The sequence below is a fragment of the Dipodomys ordii genome, unplaced genomic scaffold (genome assembly GCF_000151885.1).
Source record: "Dipodomys ordii isolate 6190 unplaced genomic scaffold, Dord_2.0 Scaffold23, whole genome shotgun sequence".
Taxonomy (NCBI): Eukaryota; Metazoa; Chordata; class Mammalia; order Rodentia; family Heteromyidae; genus Dipodomys; species Dipodomys ordii.
Window position 1 is genome coordinate 12,183,042 of NW_012267239.1, and position 20,475 is coordinate 12,203,516.

Sequence of the window (20,475 nt, forward strand, 5' to 3'; positions counted from 1 at the left end):
TTGTGTGTGTTTGGTTTTTTGGTAGTCATGTTGGGGACTGAATTGGGGCCTTGTGCTCTCTAGACATACTCTACTGCTTGAGCCACAGCCCACAAAGGCCTTTTGCTTTTAGTTTGTGTTTCAGGGGCTTGTGTTTTTGCCCAAGCTGGCCTTGAACCAAGATCCTTCTACCTCTGGCCTTTCAAGTAGCTGTGACCAGAGGCATGTTGGCTTGTTTTGAGGTAAGATCTTGCCTGAGCTAGTCACAAACCACAGTCGTTCAATCTCCAGCTCTAGTAGCTAAGATTACAGGTATGACCACCGTGCCCAGCTTCTAATCACTTTAATGTGGTTGCAGTTGATTTGTGGAAGCTCCAGTTGTAGTTATAAATCTTGAAGCATACGTTGGATCATTTTGAAATAGCTCTCTTTTGCGTTCTCCTCCTTACTGGTGAAACTTCAGGGTTTAACTTTAATTCTAACCTAACACATGGGTGGATGGTTGGTTGGCTGTTGGCTGGCTGGCTGCCTGGATAGATGAATGGATGGACACTGGAATACTTTCCTGTGACAGTAACTAGTGCCTGTGCATTGATTGGAGTCTCTGGAAGCCTTTCTCCTGCGGTGGAGATCCCCGGGGGCGGCTGGTGGCCACTGGCGTCCTAGCGAGCACACGCTGGCCGCTGCAGCCACCGCCTCTGCACCCCCTCCTGTGGCCGCTTTAGGGAATTGCAGCCTCTTCCCTGCGTCATTCCTGTTCCTCGTCACCTGCTACACAGGCCCCTTACTACATATTTCCGTCTGGATGTACAGTTTCCTGCGTTCTTTATCACTACAGTATGCTTTTCTTTTCTATGTGGATAATTTCACTCAAGGAAACATGAAGTTCTGGTATTTGAGCCTGATTGCAACCCAGTAATATTGTTATTACTGCTCTTTCCGGTATGGTAGTAATATCAATAGTGACTGTTAGGACAAGGCCTCTGGTGATGCTGTACATGAGTAAATCCAAGAGCATGGCTGATGTGAACATCCGATCATGGTACTGGGCTCGTGGTTACCTCTGTACTGCTTCCTACATATCTTTGGTGGGCCCTGTTCAGTCCCCTTCTGACAGATGACTTGGGGATTCTTTCACTTGAGTTTGGACTCATTTTGACTTTCAATTTCTGGTCTCTTCGAATGACAGAGTACGTTTCCTGATGGGTGGACGCCATGGGGAATTTAAGTTTCTGCCTCCCTCTGGGTATGCCCCGTGCTATGAAGCCTTGCTCCCGAAAGAGAGGCTGAGACTGGAGGCCGTGAAGGAATACAAGCGCGATACGGGCGGCGTCCGTGACCTCCTGGGCACCACCCAGCTCCTCTCCCACGCCTCCTTCACCCCGTGTCCGGTCGACACCAGTCAGGTAGGCTCCAACGGCCAGACACCAAGCCACACAGGGCGTGGCGGGGTGAGCACCTGCGTCTCTCTGTCTTTGAGCTGTTCTTACAAAGTGTTCTGTAGAATTGTGTGGTGTGAGTCGCTGTTCTTTGCCCTTGCACCTCGTGTATTGATTGAGTTTGTTGGGTTTGTCTCCCAGTAGACATGTTGAGTGCCTGTGCGATGCGAGGCATTGCACTCCCTGAACGATAGGGAAGAAATGTAACAGCACTGAGAAACTACAGCCAGGTTGAAGAGGTGAGGAGCAAATGTGTTATCATTTAAGGCCAGGAATGATAAATGCAAACTGAGCAGTATGCACAAGTAAGTTCATACTGCACCCTGCTAGTGTGTTTCTAGATGTCCGTAGACAAATGGCGCTCAGTCAGGGCCCCTACTGGGCTTACATGGGGAGGGACATCTGGGGTGGGAGAGGATAATAGGAAGCAAAGTAGGGGCAGGTGGCTGTGAGTCTCAGGTGGCTGGACGTTTGGGGAGGGAGGAACATGCTGGAGCAGGATGGAAAATAAAACTGAAAAGTTAGGATGGTGCAGCGGGTGGGTGCTGTTGTGTTGTGTGGTGGGAGACATGCACTCAGAGTCCGGCGGGAGCCCCCAGAATTCCGGCTATACTCGAATCACTCCTGAGGGAGCTACGGGAAATGGGTGAGGATGGAACGGCCCTCTGAGGCAGTGTGTGGCAGTTTATATGAGTGATTTCGGCATGCAGAATGTTCTGATGTGTATTTCCTTACACTCATGCGACCTCGTTATATTCAACTGTGCTGCTTCTTACCCTGTGGAGCAGCAAAGTAAAGTCGGGGGGAGATGGGGAGCCCTTCACCGGGAAGACCACGCGACACAGACATCTGCAGAGAAGGGCTGGCCAGAGGCTGCAGGCGCAGAAGGGCTGGAGGCCGGGGGGGGGGGGAGGAGGGTGCTCTCACGGCAGAGCGCCTGAGCCCTGGGACTCTGCAGTAGATTCTGAAATAATTGCTTCTGCTTTCCACTTTCCCCTTTTCCTTCAGGTTGTTTTACCACCTCACCTGGAGAAGATCCGAGACAGACTGGCCGAAAACATCCACGAGCTTTGGGGAATGAACAAAATAGAACTCGGCTGGACTTTCGGCAAAGTACGTATTTCAGGGTGGAGGACTAGAGTCAGGTTTCCCAAGGGGTTCTTGAGGGACTGCTGAGGACGAGAACTCTGCCAGCTTCCAGGCCCACTCCCCTCTCCTACCATCTGGCTGGCTTTCGCGATGTTCAGAAGCAAGCTTTTACTGTCTGTCCATGGCAGGAGCCCCGGAGACCTAGCTCTTCACAGACAGAAGCCAGAGTCCATCTCCTGTCTCCCCTCAGGTTCTGACTGTTTTATTGGGGAAATACGGGATTCATACCTCCACGTCTCCCATTCAGAAAAAAGCCACTGTCTTTGCGTGGGTGGTCATAGCCCACTGATTCATTGTCTTGAATCCGAAATTGTTGAACATGGCTTTCAGATGTATCGTGAAGATTAATGGACACTCAAGGGAGGTTAGATAATCCCTCACTAGAGAACATTTTTCAGAGAAAATGTAAATTGACTTTGCTCTGTGATTTGTATAAGGTCACGTCTGAAGATGGAATGCGGTGAGTTCTGTAGGTTCCTGTGACCCTGCTCTCTCAGATGATACATGGTCCTCTTAGCTGCGGCTTGTACCTCAACAGCTATTATGTGTGGATAGCCACACAAAACGTTCTCATTTATAATCACCACAAGCCTCTTCCTTTAGAATGTGGCACGGTTGCAATTTCAGATTTAACCTTACAAATATTACTACTTCCTACATCATTGGATGGTTTATTCATGAGGTGTGCCATCTGTGCTCAACATAATGTTCAGACAGATGTAGATCCAGCCAGCCTTGGATGGATGAGCCATGCTCTGATCTCATTCAATGCAATCGCATGAGCCACATGGGGCTATGAAGCATTTGAAAAGTGGCTAATCTGGATTGAGATTTGAGAATGTCAAGTCCACACTGGACTCCAAGGACTTAGTGTGAACAAAAATAATACAAACTATCTCCTGAAAATTCTTGCCTGGCTATCTGTTAAACTAGTAATAAGTAACATACATTCTAATATTAATTGCACCTATTTTTCTCTTTTCTAATGTGGCTTCTAAAGATACAAATTTGGTTCACCTTTGTGTCTGACTGCATTTCTGGCACATGCTGGTCAGGATTCTGTAGTTCCTCACATCCTGGAGTGGGCCACCTTTCAGTAAATAATGGTGTCATGAGTTTTGAGCCCAGAGAGGCTGGACCTCTCAGGAAGTGTGTCCTAAATGCAGACGCCTGTCTAGAAATAAAGCCACAGAGCACAAGCTGTTGGCAACTTGGGGCCCGGGAACCACGTACTGGAGACAAGATCGTCTGTTCACCTGTCAGCATGGGGCTGTCTTTCGCCAACTATGGGTTTCCTGGACCAGGATCCAAGGGAACACATGCCTGGTTCCCAGTGCAGTGCCAGCGGTCCAACATACATTACATGTTCTTGTCTTGTCACCTAGATACGGGATGACAATAAAAGACAGCACCCCTGCCTTGTGGAGTTTTCAAAGCTTCCTGAAACTGAGAAGAATTACAACCTACAGATGTCGACTGAAACCTTAAAGTGAGTGCTTAACTGACTTGAAGCTTAACTGAACAGTGAGTCCATCATTTAATACTTCTAAACCAATCTGCAAAGGTATGTCTCTCTCGTATGAAAATATAGGCTGATAAAATCATGTCACAAGAGGATCCCACATAGTGAACTGGTCCACCATTGTGACCTGGTGTATATGGTCTCTGAAGAACTATAGTTTGCTAGGAATGTAGAAAAGGTATAAGAGGCAGAGTAAAAGAAGAACAGAATGAAAGGGTCAAGTGTGTCTTATAGTTTATATGAAATCAGGCCAAAAAAAAAGATAAGTCATCTTGGAACCAATAGAAAACTTGGCCTGATTCACTAAAATTCAATTTTAAAACAACTTTGAGCTTTTCCATGATCCCACCCTTGATCTTACCCAAGATCCCTTCTAGCCCAAGGTGATATCTCCCATTTTGAACTCCTTTTGTCCATATTGCCTGTTCTGTTTCTGTGCAGTGCAGAATGCTCTGACACTGCTTTGCGGATGTAACCGTGCTCTGTGAGGGCTTTGTCTCGTAGGCTCACCTGTGGGATCCCCTCAGTTATGCGGACGTTTGTTGAGGGAATTGTATGTGGTAGTGTCAAACACACACTTCAAAGCTTCACAGAGACAACCGCAAGTCTTGCTGGCCTGTGGATTTGGTATTAGGATCCTATTTGTCTTGCGGAATTAGAAGTCAGCTATAACTCAGAATGAAGTTATAAACTAGAAGGTGTTTCTGCAGGCAACAATTTAAAACTTCCCTTTTGTGTTTTTTGCTCACTGTCATCTAACTCTTCTAGAAGCTAGCAAATTATGGCCCCTGCAGTAATCAAAGCAGCCACCTATTTGCATAAAATAGAATTTTATTATCACAAAGCCAAGCTCATAGGTTATGTCCTATTTATATAAAATAGAATTTTGTTATTGTATATGCAAGTTCACTGGTGTATGTCTTATCTAAGGCTGCTCTTTCCTTCCATAGCGGCCCCTAAATAGTGTGGCCACAGACTGCGTACTGTCTGGCCACTGCAGAAAACATGTGCAGCCATCAGTCTGAAGGAATGGCTGTTACCCTTTTTTTTTTTTTTTGGTCAGTCGTGGGGTGTGAACTCTGGGCCTGGGCACTAACCCTGCGCTCTTCAGCTCAAGGCGAGCGCTCTACCACTTGAGCCACAGCACCACTTCCGGTGTTCTAGTGGTTTATTGGAGATAAGAGTCTCACAGAGTTTCCTGCCCGGGCTGGCTTTGAACCGCGATCCTCAGATCTCAGCCTCCTGAGTAGCTAGGATTACAGGCGTGAGCCACGGCGCCCGGCCTGTTGTCCGTTTTTATCAGCTCAAATATGTGTCAGGCTCTTGCTGTCCTTTATTTTAGAGTTGACCGTGGTCTTCTTCCTCTGTTGTGTCACAGAACCCTCCTGGCCCTGGGCTGCCACATTGCTCACGTTAACCCTGCCGCGGAGGAGGAGCTCAAGAAGGTCAAACTGCCCAAAAAGTAGGTGAACTTTAACTTTCTAACGGGTCAGGGCTTCAGTGCTTCAGTCTCGGTTCCTACACCCAGAGTCGGAAGTTAGCAGCCCCAGTCGTGGCTGACGCTCCTGTTACTCCCCTCAGCAGACCCCAGGTCTCAACTACTCAACAATTTCTTTCTTTTTCTTTTCTTTCTTCTTCCTTTTTCTTTTTTTGTTAGTCGTGGGGCGCTTGTTCAAGACGAGCGCTCTCCCACTTGAGCCACAGCACTATTCTGGCTTTCTAGTGGTTTATTGGAGATCAGAGTCTCATGGACTTTCCTGCCCAGGCTGGCTTTGAACCGCGATCCTCAGATCTCAGCCTCCTGAGTAGCTAGGATTACAGGCGTGAGCCACCGGCGCCCGGCTTACTCAGCAGTTTCTGTAGAGTGAGCCCTGGACTCTCTTCGCCACACGAGTGGTCGCTGCTCTCCGGGCAGTCATACCACAGCTGGCCACAACCTCTCAACTCACTGATGTATCTGTCCAGGCGTAGACTACACTCTCTAACTAACGTTTGCACATTATCTACCAAACTACCAACATCTGAGGCTGGGACTCCTGGCGTGGACAGCTGGCTGCTAAGGTCACTTCAGTATCTCAGATTCACTTGTGTTTTGTTTTTGATAATTCCAAATGTAAGGTTGAACATTCTGAGACTGAGTCGATCTGGTTGTAGCTTCTTGCATGTTGGGATGAAAGCCAGGTTGGAAGAGCATCTGATAATGTGCCAGAATACTGAATCATTTGTTAAACATCTTTTCTGGGAAGTAAGGATGTGTGTGTACTGACCATCTGTTTCTCCCACAGTCTCCTTTGAAATCTGTGCCACAGAGAATGGTAGAATAGGGGCTTCATCGATAGACTTGAAGTAGATGTGAGCTGCCAGCCAGTGGGGACGGACATGAATGTAGACGTGCTTTTGTGTTTCCTTGCAGCTTCATGATGTCTAACGGCTACAAACCAGCCCCTTTGGATTTGTCTGATGTGAAGCTCTTACCTCCTCAAGAAGTTTTAGTGGATAAGCTTGCAGAAAACGCACATAATGTTTGGGCAAAGGACAGAATTAAACAAGGGTGGACCTATGGCATTCAGCAGGTGAGACGTGCCGGTGGTGCATGCTGGAGGGGTTAGATGCGACCATCCATCAGAATGACCTTTGGCTTTGGAGAGGAATTAAGTTGGCAGGTGGGGGTGTCCTTGCAATGTCCCTTTCCCTGGAATGCATTTGTTATTTGTAGAATCATGGAGTCGATGGAATTTGTGAAGGTCGCCTTGGCATTGACTCCAGGCATAGCTTCAGCTTTGCAGAAATGTATAAGGTTTACCTTTCCCTCTGTTAAGGAAATGCTCTTTACCCAGTAGCTATATTTCATCTCATTATTGCTCACGCTGATTACGCTGTAGAGAGTTAGGCTTTTGTGCTGCCCTCCAAGGCCAAGGTGTAAGGAACAGGTAAACATCATTCACCAGTGGCATTTTAGGGATGTCTCAAATATCTATTAATAAGAATATAAAGAGGGAAAAGCAGCCTGCCAAGGAGCCAGCGCCTCCTACCTGCCTTCAGTTCACTGAGCCAAGGATTCCTGAGCAGAATTCCTGGCCTGAGCAGGAATTGACTGAAAAGACAAGGTTCATAGCCAGGGACACATCCCAATCCATCTCACCTCTTCCCTGAAAATATTCACGTTGGCTTAATAATCACCAGAACTAGAGTGAGCGGCAGGGCAGTTCAGCTGAGTTCATTTACAGCTGAGCCGCAACCCTGCACACATCGGGGAGCCTCGAAGCCTGTGGCTCTGGGAACGAAGCGGTGGAGATTGAGGACGTGCAGACAGCATTTGACATGATAGTTGGGGTGGCTTTTCCTGCAGTTGTCCTACAGTCCTCAAGATGGAGGGGGCTCTTCTTCAGATGTGTGCCTTTTGTGATTAAAGGGGCCCCTCATGCTCTGCCGCTTCTCCATGAAGACTTCTGAAGAGGCCATTGTGGGGAGTCCTCACAGTTCAGACAGTGACTTGAGTTTTCACAGGGAAACATGGCACAAACCCCATCTGCCCTGTCTCGGGAATGAAGGTTTCTAACCAGTCTCCTGACACTTTGTTGCACGTGCTGGCTAGCATTATTGAAATTTTTTTTTTAACCTAGATTTGAGCATTGGTACAACTTTTCCATTTATGCTCCCTTAACCCTGAGTGGAAATGGCGAATGCGTACATTGCTAAAGATCAACACACTCGTGAAGACGCTAACAGACAGGACAGCCAGGAGTCGGTGAGTGGCATGAGCTGTTGGTAACGCTGAAGTGTCTTTTCTTCCCTCTGCTTCATGTAGGATTTGAAGAACAAAAGAAACCCCCGTCTGGTGCCATATGCTCTACTGGACGAACGCACTAAGAAGTCAAACCGGGACAGCCTTCGTGAAGCCGTTCGGACATTTGTGGGCTATGGGTATAACGTGGAGCCTTCAGACCAAGAACTAGGTAATGAGCTAAGACCTAGGAATGATTCTTGCTCCAATTGACTAAACAGGTCCTCTTCTGAGAACATGTAAGTTTTAAGTAGGTGTTCATTTTAAACCGGAAGTGGTGTCTTTCATGTGATGTAGACAGGGGTCACAGTTCCGTACATAATGAGTACATTTCTTGTCAAACATCATTACCCCCAGCTTTCTTAAATGCTCCATTTTTAAAAGCGTCATTGGAGCATCCTCCCATTAACAGACGCTTCTGCGATGGTTGCTTCTGTGATTCAACCCCACGGAGGAGGTGTAGAGCAGCTGCAGAGAACCAGGTCCCAGAACAACACCATCTGTCCTCTTGCTCTCCAAAGATTGACTGTCACCTTGCTTTGGGATCAGATAATTCCGTCTCCAAGTTCAATTCTAACTAAACCACTAGCTTATGACTGGTGAGCACACCACCCATAGCCCAAAGGGGTTCATGGGATGTCTTTGAAGTCAGTCCTGGATTCAGATCTTTTTCTTCTCTGTTCATTGGCTCTGTGACTTTTGAATAAGTGAGTTAACCTCTCTGAACCTCAAGTTTTCTACCCTGACTTCATAGTGAGGGTAAACTGAGGTATGGATCCTGAAGGGGTAGCTAGCTATACAGCCCTCCTTCATCCTGGCATTGCTAAGATAAGATGATGATGATGATGGTGATGGTGATTATTGTGGTGTGAGCAAGATGCTACCTTAGCTAGAGGGAAACTACGGGGCCATCTTGGTTGTCAGCAAAGCCTTTGAGGAATGCTCCATAACCATGCTGTGTCCTCCTTTCCTCCCATGTCTTCCACTCAGTAGCTGATCCGGCTGTAGAAAAAGTCAGCATAGACAAGCTCCGATTTTTCCGGGTGGAGCGGTCCTACGCGGTCCGGTCTGGGAAGTGGTACTTTGAGTTTGAAGTGGTGACCGGAGGCGCCATGCGCGTCGGCTGGGCCCGGCCGGGCTGCCGCCCCGACGTCGAGCTGGGGGCTGACGATCAAGCATTTGTGTTTGAAGGCAGCAAGGTGGGTCCGCATGGCGCCCACGTGCCCGTGAGGGGCTCTGGAGACCACAGAGTTGGGACCTGGGGCTTTAAAGTGACCAGTCCAGTGTGTTAAATGTTGAAGAAAAGTGACATTGTCTTGTGTTTGTTCACTTTTTTAAAAGACCTAATTCCTGATTATATGTTACGTTTATTTACTGTATGTACGTGGGTCCCGGATGACGTTTTTTAACCATCTTATGAATGATGGCTGGGCAAGTTGGATAATATAAAAAATACTTTCCCTCAGGCTAGCTAAGGTAGGTCAGTCAAGTTGGTGATGCCTAGTAACCATTTTGCATTATTCATTGTAAGAACAATTTTTAAGTGACTAGCCTGTACCACTAGCTAATACATGGATTGAACGTTGCCTAGTGATTGCTTCTTTGCCCCTTGCTCTGCTGGAGAGACCTGTTATTACATCCGTATCAGCTCTTTTCACCCAAGCCCATGGATTGGCCCCACTCCAACACTAACTCAGTGAACTCTCTGCAGCCAGTATGTGTGGGAGAGGGTTGTTTTTACCAATTTTCCTCCGAGAGAATTCTGGTTATGGTCTTCGCTGGGTGGACGCAGGCTGCCTTTTCTGTTGAGTCTTGTGTGTCTGTGGGGTAGGCTGCTCCTCCCGGTGACATATTTGGTGGAGAGGGGAGACCTCACGGAGGCCATGAGCCACTGCCAATCAGAGGGGCTGCCGCGATCACTCCTCTAGCCGGGGTCTTGTTTTGTAGGGCCAGCGCTGGCACCAAGGGAGTGGGTATTTTGGGCGAACATGGCAGCCCGGCGACGTGGTTGGATGTATGATTAACCTGGACGATGCCTCAATGATCTTCACACTGAATGGGGAGCTGCTGATCACCAACAAAGGCTCTGAACTTGCCTTTGCTGACTATGACATTGAGAACGGTAAGGCCCCCCCTCCCCCCTCCTCCTCCTTAAATGTGAAGGAAGCTCAGGGCAGCTGAGTGAGCCCTTCTGCGTCGCTACGTTGTCTTTGCATAATTGAAACTCTAATGATGAAGGCTTTTTATTGTGAAACTCGGGGTGGGACACAGGGCCTTGGACTTGCTGGGAAGGTGCTCTACCACTTGAGCCACACCTCCAGCTCATTTGATGCAGTAGTTTCTTAGATAATGTCTTATTTTTTGCCCAAGCAGACAGGCGTGGATCATAAATCCTCCCATGTATACTTTTCCTCTGTAACTGGGATGATAGGCATGAAGCACCATGCCCAGCCTTTTTTTATTGGTTGAAATGGGTCTTGTGAACTTTTTGCCCAGACTGACCTCGAACCACTGTCCTCCCCAATCTCAGTCTTCTGAGTAGCTAGGGTTACAGGCATGAGTCACTGCACCCAATTTGAAGACTTACCAATTTTGAAGAAGCAAGACAACTAATAGTGATAGTTGGTGTGTGCAGCATAGATAGAAATTCTAAACGGAAACGCTCTCCCCTTCCTATACCTTGACTTTTTAGGGTCCTTAGGTTTCCTGGCAGTACATGGGAGATGCTAATTATAAAGGAACTAATGACCTTGGCAGGAGAGAATAATTAGCAAATTAAAGGATAATTATATTCTGCTTTGGATTATAAGTCTGCATGTTTGTATATTAGAACTTGATGTTGATGAGAACCATTGAAACAGAAAAGTTACATTCAACTATTCCTTTGAATGAAATAAAATTTTCTTTGAAACCAAAGCAGAACTGCACAAAGAATCAGAGCATGCTGTTTCCTGTCTGTGTACCTACACACAGTGCGCACAGGCCATATGTTGGTATATAGAGTGAAGTACCCTGGGCTACAAGTCAGCAGACTTGCTTCTGTCCAGGTATATAGTTCCCTGAGAATCTGTGCCAGAACTACCTGGGCGTTACTTCTATACCAGTGTAAGGTAAGAGCTGAGAGATCTCTATGTTCCCAGATTTTTATTTTATTATTATGTTTTGTTTGTGTCAGTCATAGGCCTAAACTCTGGGCCTGGGCACTATCCCTCAGCTCTTCAGCTCAAGGCTAGCGCTCTATCACTTGAGCCACAGCGCCACTTCTAGTTTTTTCTGCTTAGCTGGTACTGAGGAATCAAACCCAGGGCCTCATGCATACAAGGCAAGCACTCTACCACTGAGCCACTTCCCAGCCTATGTTCCCAGATTTGAAATTCCTTGGCAGTGATTAATATCCACTGTCTGCACAGATCTGTCCATCCTGCTACCTCCTCACAGAGGAGGAAGATGCGTCACCTGTCTGCCTGTGACACCTGTGAACTTTCACCTCTGTAGGCCCCATTTCTCCTTCTGGTCATGATCAGAGCTCCTTACAGCACTGAATTCCTGACTGCAAAAAGAAAATCCATGCTGAAGAAGGCTACATATACAACTTCACAGGCAAAAGAGCATGTGTATAAGATGTAAATGTCCTTTGTAGAGTGTTTTCAGCCTTATGAATGACATACACACTCTTTACAGACCTGTCTGTAATGTGCATAACAGCTGTGCCTTTCAAGAGCTTTAAAGACTTTCCTAAGACATAGGTCTTTGGGGAAACAGAATAGTTGCAAATTGATGTTTTTCCTGGAGTCAGGAAAAGCCACGTGGGAGATCATGTTTTAATACCTTCTGAGGAGTTTTAAGATCCTAGTTGTAAAGAGCATTCCATTTGGAGAGGCAAGTAGGAAAGACATTGCCAGCAGAAGAGCCAGCCTGTGTGCTGTACAGAACCACCAGAGACTGACTCCTGTACACCAGGAAGACAATGAAAAATGAGAAGATACAGGCCTTTCTCCAGGGAAAGTCATTCCCTGGGGTAGAAAGAACCAAAGACCAAGGACCTGTCCGTGGCTTTACTATTGTGTTAACTAGAAGAGGTTAGTACCTATCAGTGTTTGGTTCATGTTTAAGGAGTAGATAAGAAGATTTTCAGTAATGAGAGTGTGAGTGTGAGAACTTGGGAGAGCCCAAAGCCTTGGTGCTCGAAGCATGTACCCTTATCAGAAATGCAGCCCCTCAGCCCCATGTCGAACCAGAGCGGACACTGCATCCCCACAAGAGACCGTAAAGTCTGAGATGAAGAGTCTAGGCGTGTACAGTGGTAGCAGAGTTAAGTAGCTCATTTTCCAGTGGTAGAATAATGAACAGGAAAAGGTGACTGGCCAGTTATAGATGGCAAGTGACGGATGCAGGATAGAAAGTCTACAAGCAGGATTTGAAGTGAATGTTGAATAAGGAATGTGAGCAGTCAGCCTCTGCCGCCCGAGGATGGAACGTCAGTGAACTTCGAGCAAGGCTAGAACAAGAGAAGGTTTGCATGTGGAATGTATGAATTATGGGGTAAGAAGGGGAGATACACTGCACAGGATACCTCAGATACCAACATTCAGGCTTTCTCATGCAAGAAACTAGTCTGCTCTGAGAAAGCACACCCTTGTCCTTCCCCCTCTAGGAAATGAGCAGCTGTGGCAGGGTGTGAGCAGAGAAATACGGTGAGGAGAGACAAGCTTCAGGGCAGCCCTGCTTTCAGATCATCTGTGCTGGGATGAAAGAGGTGGCCCACAGGCCTTTCCTGTATGTGATTTGACCTTCAGAAGTGCAAAGTCTATGATTAGGGAGCTGTTTTATCATAGAACTGTACTAGAATATTCTCTCACTATATTTATTACTGTGGCATGCTTTAATCATACAGAGACAAGGTAATCTGGAGCTCTTTCCAATGTGGGTTTGCTGTGGAGTTGGTGAAGGGCAGCAGAATGGAAGTTAACATGGCATTCTGCGGTAACGGTAGCCTGAGGCCTAGAAGGATGGAATCGCATCTCTGTTCTCGGCAGAAGGTGGAAGGAGCCAGCAATCTTGCATTGAGTGGTGTGGAAAACCATCTGTAAAAATAAGCGTTTTAGACGTTGTAACCCCATCAGGAAGAATGTCCCACAGGCATGTCCGCGGCCATCCAGGCCAGGGCCACAGGCATGTCCGTGGCCAGCCAGGCCAGCACCCCAGTGGGGAGTCTTTAGTTCCTTGCAGAAGGAATATTTTGTGCCCACTCCCATCTGTGGCACTTGTACGTTCCTCTCCCAGCCCTCCCCCTCACAGCTGATAGGACCTTACCTGACTCGTTAGAATTTTTCTCATCAGGCATGGTCCTTTCCTGGGCCGCCCTGGCTTTTTGTATTTTCACCGAAAGTTTTCTGGAAGGTCAGGAGCCTCAACGCCTTCTCTGGTCCACATTGAAGGAGAGAGATGAAATCCTGAGCGTCCTTCCCGACCCCAGAGAGGCACCAGGAAGAGGAGACGCGATGACCCTCAAGAAATGTCTGCCTCTTGCTGCAACTTTGGTGTCTGCAGGTTGCCTTCCAACTCTGGTGGCTCTGCAGTCGGAAGGCTCTTTGCAGAAAGTAGCATCTGCAGACACTCTGGTGCCAGAGCCCCGCCCTCCCTCCAGACAGGGTCTGTGCTTCAGAAGTGACTGCGCAAGGGCACCTATCCCCAGACTGCACCTTCATTGGGTTTAGGAGGAGATGAAAAGTAAAGCATGGGCTCTTGAGACTAGGAAATGCCTGAAGAATAGTCTGGAATCATCCAACATCTGACCAGCCTTGGTGTAGTATCTCCTGGGCTCCTTCTCTGAGCTCCCTAGCTATGTCTTTGTCTGTTTGGCGTCAGGAGGTCGCCAACACGCCTTCCTCCCTTTGCTTCAGCCGTTCCCCGCCTCCGCGGTGCTCAGCTGTCCTCTGCAGGGACAGCTTGCACAGAGACAGCCCTGTGCTCTGCCGCCAGTTCATCCTGTACCCTGGGACACAGCCGCTGGCCAGGCCTGGGGAGCTTCCTCTCACTCCTGACTGCTTCGCCGTGGGACAGGTCCCATCTCATTCCCCCTTGTCTTCACCTGGACCAAGGGGGGCGGCTCCTGCGTCTTTAGTTTTACCCTCTAATGTTGTTCCCTCGGCTGATGCTTAGTAATGATGAGGAGCCTGAGTTGAGGGGTGGGGGTGGGGGTGCTTCGGGCACATGTCACCACTTCCTCTTACATTGTGGCTGTGACTAGGAGTTGTTCAAATGTCCCAAGCTATATCCAGTCATCTGCCGCATAATTATCCTGCTCAGCTCAGGAAAAGAAAAAAGAAAGAACTTGTCAAGGTATCCTGCTCTCTTCCGGGGCAGAGCTGGGCGGGTGTTTATATGGCCCTGGCTCCAACATAAAACCCTCATGATGAATTTTTGTGTTGTTACCCCATTAACAGAATAACCAACATACCCTCTTGAGAGCAGAGCTGGTTTGCAGTGAAAGGCGTTTCATTCCTCACCCACGTTTCTGTGTGTTCCTTGAGATTTGGTCAGTTCCTTTTTATCCCAGCACCCAGCAGAGCCCTTAGTCCCAATGTGGTTCCAGGAATTGTGCTGACTACCAGTGCTGTAGTCAGATTTCCAGGGGGTCTTTATTCATAAATGTTTCCATCTATAGAAAGGAGATAGTCTAATCTATCACAGCCCCTCGCACAAAACTCCCAGGAGCACAGCAGTGCGTAGCGTGAGTGCTGTGTGACCGTGCACCAGTTGAGCAGTCTGTCTGCTCTGCTAAGGGGCAGACTGGGGTCTGGTCTGAGTGCTTGGTGTCCTGTGAGGAGCCATTGTGCTCAGTCTGCTAGGATTGCACAGATATTCTCTCTTGTTTAGCAGGGGCACTGGGCACATATGTGTGCTAAATGATGAACTCATAGTTTTAAAAGAAAAACAACCGAGCCTATGAGGGATTTACCTTTTGCTTATCTGACATATCATTTACATAGAAACAGCATAGCTCGGGTATTATATTAACAACTGACTTTACTAAGAGTGCAAATTGGCCTTGGCGTGTCTGAAGTAAAGCTCTTATTGTTGAATCTAAATGCTTCCAGTTTGGCCTTTAACGTTCCCCGAAAGGAATGGAGTGGACCAGTTTTCTTTGTGGGAAGCACATCCCTTTTTCGGCTGTTGGCCTGGGAGCCCTTCTTCCCCTTGAAGCTCTCTGCGGCCCCAGCCGTCCCTTACCAACCAGCTCCCCACATCCTCCCCGGTCTGAGGTAATTAGAGCTTTCCCTGCTTTGCTGATTTGTTGGCCCACAATTATGATTTATAAATAACCCACAAACCAGAATAGCAGACAGTTTGAAATTCTGCTTTGGTCTGTTCTGAATGGTAACAAGCAAGAATAGCAGACAGTTTGAACTTCTGCTTTGGTCTGTTCTGAATGGTAATGCTAAAACATGATTGGGACGTAGGCGTGGGCCTGGATAGATGCAGAACCTGTAAGAAGAAGCAGGGAGTTTGTTCTGGCGCTCAGCTGAGCCTCTCCTTCTCTTGCTTAGGTGTGGATGACACTAGGCCCCGGAGCCAGCAGGTGCCTAGGACTTGTTAACACTGTCCTCTCAAAGCATGAGGGCCACCGGACGCTCCCTTCACTGATGGGGATGCTAAACGCCAGAAAAGCCAAGCTCCAGTTCACCCCTCTAAGTAAATGTCGTTGTGTAGACGTAAGGTATAGAGCATGATGTGGTGAGATACACTGAAGTTTATACTCTAAAGGAATAAGCACGTTCATTATCTCACAGTCACTCATGTTTTTTTGTTCCTTCTGTGACAAAATTCTGCTCACCAAGTCCATCTTAAGGTTTATTGTGTTGTTTAGTTTTAGAAGCATTTATATTATTTCCCAGAGCCTAAGAACAATGGTAAGGAAGGCATAAATAGAGAATTTCACTTATTCTTTTACTGACTTGATCTTTCTAGTTGATATTTACTTTTTGAGGATAATCCTGGCCCTAGAGTTGGGGTTAAAGTGCCTGCAAAGCAAGCTCAAGGCTCAACAGAACTGATCTTAGTTGGATTGGGTGCCATAGCTCACACTATGTTCCCCCTTACTCAGGAGGCTGAAATTGGAAGATTACAGTTTGAGGCAAAGCGTTAGTAAGACCCCATCTTAATCAATAAGCCAGGTGGGGTGGGGCTCATCTTCTTTCCAGCTAAACAGGAAATGTAAATAAAATGATGGTGGCCCATGCTGGCCCACACATAACCGTGAGACCCTGTTTCAAGAAATAAAAAGGGCTAGGGTATGACTAGGCTAAAGCACCTGCCTGGCAAGCACAAGGCCTCAGGACTAGAAAATGCTCCTTACCATCCTCCTGTTAGCTCCATCCTTTCCCTGGTCATTTTAAAGCGAACTCACGGTTCTTTCCTATATACCAAGAGCAGGTGGCCTTCCCTCCTTGCAGAACGAAGGGTTATGTCCTGTGCTTCCTCCTGGGACTCACAGGACTGAGGAAGCAAAGGTGCAGCGCTCGAGGGCTGACGCAGAACTGTTTCTGCAGGCTTTGTGCCCATCTGCTCCCTGGGGCTGTCTCAGATTGGCCGCATGAACCTGGGGACAGATGCCAGCACCTTCAAGTTTTACACCATGTGTGGCCTCCAGGAGGGCTTTGAGCCTTTTGCCGTCAACATGAACCGGGATGTGGCGATGTGGTTCAGCAAGCGCCTTCCCACGTTTGTCAACGTACCGAAGGACCACCCCCACATAGAGGTAATGGTGCGCACTGTGGGTGGTCCTGGCGGGCGGGCAGGCCCTGCTCCCATGAGTCCTCCTGTCAGCGGACCCACACCTCTGCCCTGGCTTCCTCCCAGCCTCCCCCGCCTGTCCTCAGAGCCACAGGACAGGCACCTTACTTATTCCCGCTCAGCAGCGTCTCGGGAGATACAGTATCCTGCGCACATGGGCCTGCAAACTGGTTCCCAGTGAGGACCACTGCATTTTCTCCAGGGTGCCAGAAACACACACTGTAACCTTGTCTACTCAGGAGCTAAGATCTGAAGGTTGCATTCAAAGCCAGCTGGGCAGAAAAGTTTACGTGACTCCAATTAATTAGCAAAGTGCCAGACTGGAGTTTCAGCGCAAGTAATAGTGTACCGGCCATAAGCAAGCAAACTTGAGCAAGAGCATGAGGCCCTGAGTTCAAGCCCTGGTGCCAGAATGTGGGGTCCGGAATGAGTATGTTATTGATTGCTCATAACTTCATTCCTTCAGGCGTTTGATTTCAGCAGTGCTGTTTGTGAGACTGTGAGCTGGATGTGATGGTGGATTGTGATGCTTCTCTGTTTAGGAGTTGATGGATGGAATGCACTGGCCTCTGGTTCAGCGTCTGCTTGCCTCTGTTGTTCCTATGCCCACCGTCGTGTTTCTTATGATGGGTGTGGGGAGAAGGGTGAGGAGGGACAGACAGACAGAAAGATCGATGGCCTTATCACTTGCTTCATCGGACGCTAGCTTCCCTTAACTCAGCTCTGAGTTTAGTATGCAGCTGCTCTTCATACCCCACTGTCCCCCGCAGGCTCACATCATGGGCCTTCATGTTCTGGTTGCTCATTGGCCATGACTTTGGAAAGGTGTGTGTGGCTGTTTGGGAAGTTTGAGCCAAACTTTGACACCTCTGCTTAGAAAAACACACAGCCATGTGAGCTCATCTATAGACCTAGGATTGGAACTGCTGTCTAAAGAGCAGGAACAGGCTTCAATTTTAAGAGAGTCATTCTTATGGTGAACATCAATTTACCTACCTTGCCACCAGCCTCCACAGTCCTGGGCGTCCTCCAGGTGTTAGGACAGGCTGAAGGGGGCCGAGGACTGAGGTGGGAACTGGTAGCCTCCACAGGAACGCCTGTCTTTGTTGAGCCTTGGGTTTTCTGGTACATGTGCCAGTGACAAGGGACACCTGCAGAAAGGCGTTCTTCTCAGCTCTGTGCCCAGTGACCTAACAGGCCAGCCTTTCTATACACCATGTTCTATCATCTGATCCCACATCCCTCTCTGACATTTATTCTCCACTCTTGGCCTTGAAGAAAACTCACTGGGAACACTTTAAATCTCCTATCTGTCCAGCCAGGAGCAGATCTGTTGTTTCTTATAGGACGGGGACCAAGTAATGATGAGAATCGTAGCTTAGTTATCACCAGTGACAGGTTCTAGTCTGTAGAACGTCTTGCTAAATGTTATTCTTGGTTGGAGGGAGGCTGGAGGCAGGAGGAGAAGGTCAGCTCCCTTGCACAGCAGCGTAAGCGTGTGTGATGGTGTTCCCAGGTCGTGAGGATTGATAGCACCATGGACAGCCCTCCATGTCTCAAGGTGACCCACAAGACATTTGGCACTCAGAACAGCAATGCCAACATGATCTACTGCCGCCTGAGCATGCCTGTTGAGTGCCATTCCTTCAGCCACAGCTCCTGTCTGGACAGCGATGTTTTCCAGAAAAGGTGAGGGGAGACCTCCAGCTTCAGGTGCTCATCATGTCTGCTCTGAAGTAGCCCAGCACAAGATCTCAGTGGGTAGAGCTCTCTCTGCTTGCAGTCAGGTACCGTCATGAAGATGAATGCGTACATAGACACACACAGGGTCAATCACGCTAAACAGAGTCAGAGCTGGTAAAGATGTTTTTGCACTTCTTGAGTCCTCAGAGGACAGGTGTTCTTGCTGCCAATGAGTCCGGGGGCTTGGGACGTGCCTGGGACTTACTTAACCTTGCAGCCGCATGACCTGGAATTCCATGACGTCTTCCTTCCTGTTAAGGAATAGATTGCTTGCCGTCTGTCTTTCCTTTGATGTCCATGTTTAATCACTGATAGGTGTGTGCTAGCTGGGGCTGTCGTGCAGATGTTCTATAGCATTTTGCTATCGACCAAGCTTTTAAATAAGCACACACAGCTGGCTGAGGGAGCAGGATTGATCCATTCAAAGGCACCTGTGCATATGGTACTGCCCCCCCTCCAGCCACCCAGCTTCAACCTAGCATCTGTGTGGAGGGACCACGTTGGAGTTGGAGCCCTGCCTGTGCGGCTTGCAAGACCAGTGGCCATGACTCTGGTATCAAGAACAGCCAAATTCCTGTTTACCCTGATGGTTAAAGGTGGATCAATAGCCTGTCAGAACTGTGGGGTTCTCTGCACAGCCAGATAACTAAAATATGGATTATTTCTCCCTCCAGGAAACAGATGCATGAAATACTCTCTCCTACAACAACAGTAAGTAAATATGCCGAGTTATGCTTTTAATTATTTGACCGTTGCTACGCCTTGTAATAAGCCCTGTACAGCAAAGATTTGTCTAGAGATCTTCTTCAATTGCCAATTACTCTGTCTTTTAATATCTGTCTATGTGCTTGAGAACACCTCTGTGGCGTTTCTCAGGTGAAGAACAGGATAGTCGCTCAGTGCAAAGCAGACACCCCCTGGAGCTCCTAACTGGGTACGGTTGTGCCCTAGTGCCCTTTGCCAGCGGGGACCCCACACTGCCTTTCCTGTGTAGGGAGCGTCGTCGGAGGCCACAGTGAAGTCCTTCTGTCCGCTCTTCTGTGGCAGCTTCGACAGCACACTCCCCACACCTCCGCTGAGTGCCGGGAGGAGAAGCAGGGAGCCGGCCCCGACAGCGGGGCCTTTAGTCCCTTTTCCATAGCCAGACAGTTGTCAGAAGGCAGCGCTGCTGAGTTCTTCCTTTCTCCCACTCTTCCTTCACACCTAGAAAAAATGCCTGCCGTACTTTCTATAAAGTCATTTGAAGTCCTCGGTTTGTAGGCTATGTCATCAAGAGTAAGGTTCTTGCTGTAGATAATTACACCCTGGCCGTGTAAAGACGCAGCACCTGGCGTGGTGTGGCACTTTCCCATAGAATCTACTACAGTCACTTCAGACTAGTTTAATTGGTGCCCTATGCACCGGCGGTACTGTGCTTGTCCAAGGCCGCACAATGAGTCGCTGACAGCACCAAGATTCAAGCCTAGGCTATGTATATATAGTCAGTCCCGGGGCTTGAACTCTGGGCCCGGGCGCTGTCCCTCAGCTCAAGGCTAGCGCTCTACCACGTGAGCCACAGCGCCACTGCCGTAAGCCTAGGCTTTTTGACTGACCCCCTTTTCCTCCCAGCCTAGAAAGACTGCAAATGAGAGTCACTTTATTAAACACCAGTCTTTTTGGCATCATAGGAAATGGCTCCATAGTCACCTTGCTCATGATAAAGGGAATGGCTAAGTGGCTGCCTTCCTCGGCTCTGCGGCTCTTCCTGTAATGCGGTATATGCTTCATGACTCGTAGGACACCCTTGCTGACAACTGCTGTTCTTTCTTGGCCCCTGAAGCAGGTCTGGCCAGAGCCTGGGCCTCTTCTTCTGCAGCCTCTTTCCAGAGTTTCCAGAATAAATACAAAACTCTTGGCCTCCCTAGGAAGTAGAAAGTAACGGGAATGCTGTGGCCCAGGACTGCTCTCTGCCTGTGCTGAGGGTCAGGGCTGCCCTGGCCTGTGCTGAGGGTCAGGGCTGCCCTGGCCTGTGCTGAGGGTCAGGGCTGCCCTGGCCTGTGCTGAGGGTCAGGGCTGCCCTGGCC

The 20,475-nt window shown here is 48.4% G+C and overlaps 1 protein-coding gene across 1 annotated transcript in view; it reads left to right on the forward strand.

The window, feature by feature from the left end:
• The window catches only part of Ryr3 (ryanodine receptor 3), a 273,574-nt gene that overhangs the window by 100,528 nt on the left and 152,571 nt on the right, over positions 1–20,475 (forward strand). The window contains exons 19-29 of the mRNA XM_013014307.1: positions 1,169–1,385; positions 2,427–2,531; positions 3,953–4,056; positions 5,468–5,551; positions 6,503–6,662; positions 7,898–8,045; positions 8,867–9,072; positions 9,821–9,995; positions 16,426–16,634; positions 18,186–18,358; positions 19,087–19,123. Coding sequence (XP_012869761.1) covers positions 1,169–1,385; positions 2,427–2,531; positions 3,953–4,056; positions 5,468–5,551; positions 6,503–6,662; positions 7,898–8,045; positions 8,867–9,072; positions 9,821–9,995; positions 16,426–16,634; positions 18,186–18,358; positions 19,087–19,123 — 1,618 coding nt within the window. The remainder of the gene's footprint in view (positions 1–1,168; positions 1,386–2,426; positions 2,532–3,952; positions 4,057–5,467; positions 5,552–6,502; positions 6,663–7,897; positions 8,046–8,866; positions 9,073–9,820; positions 9,996–16,425; positions 16,635–18,185; positions 18,359–19,086; positions 19,124–20,475) is intronic.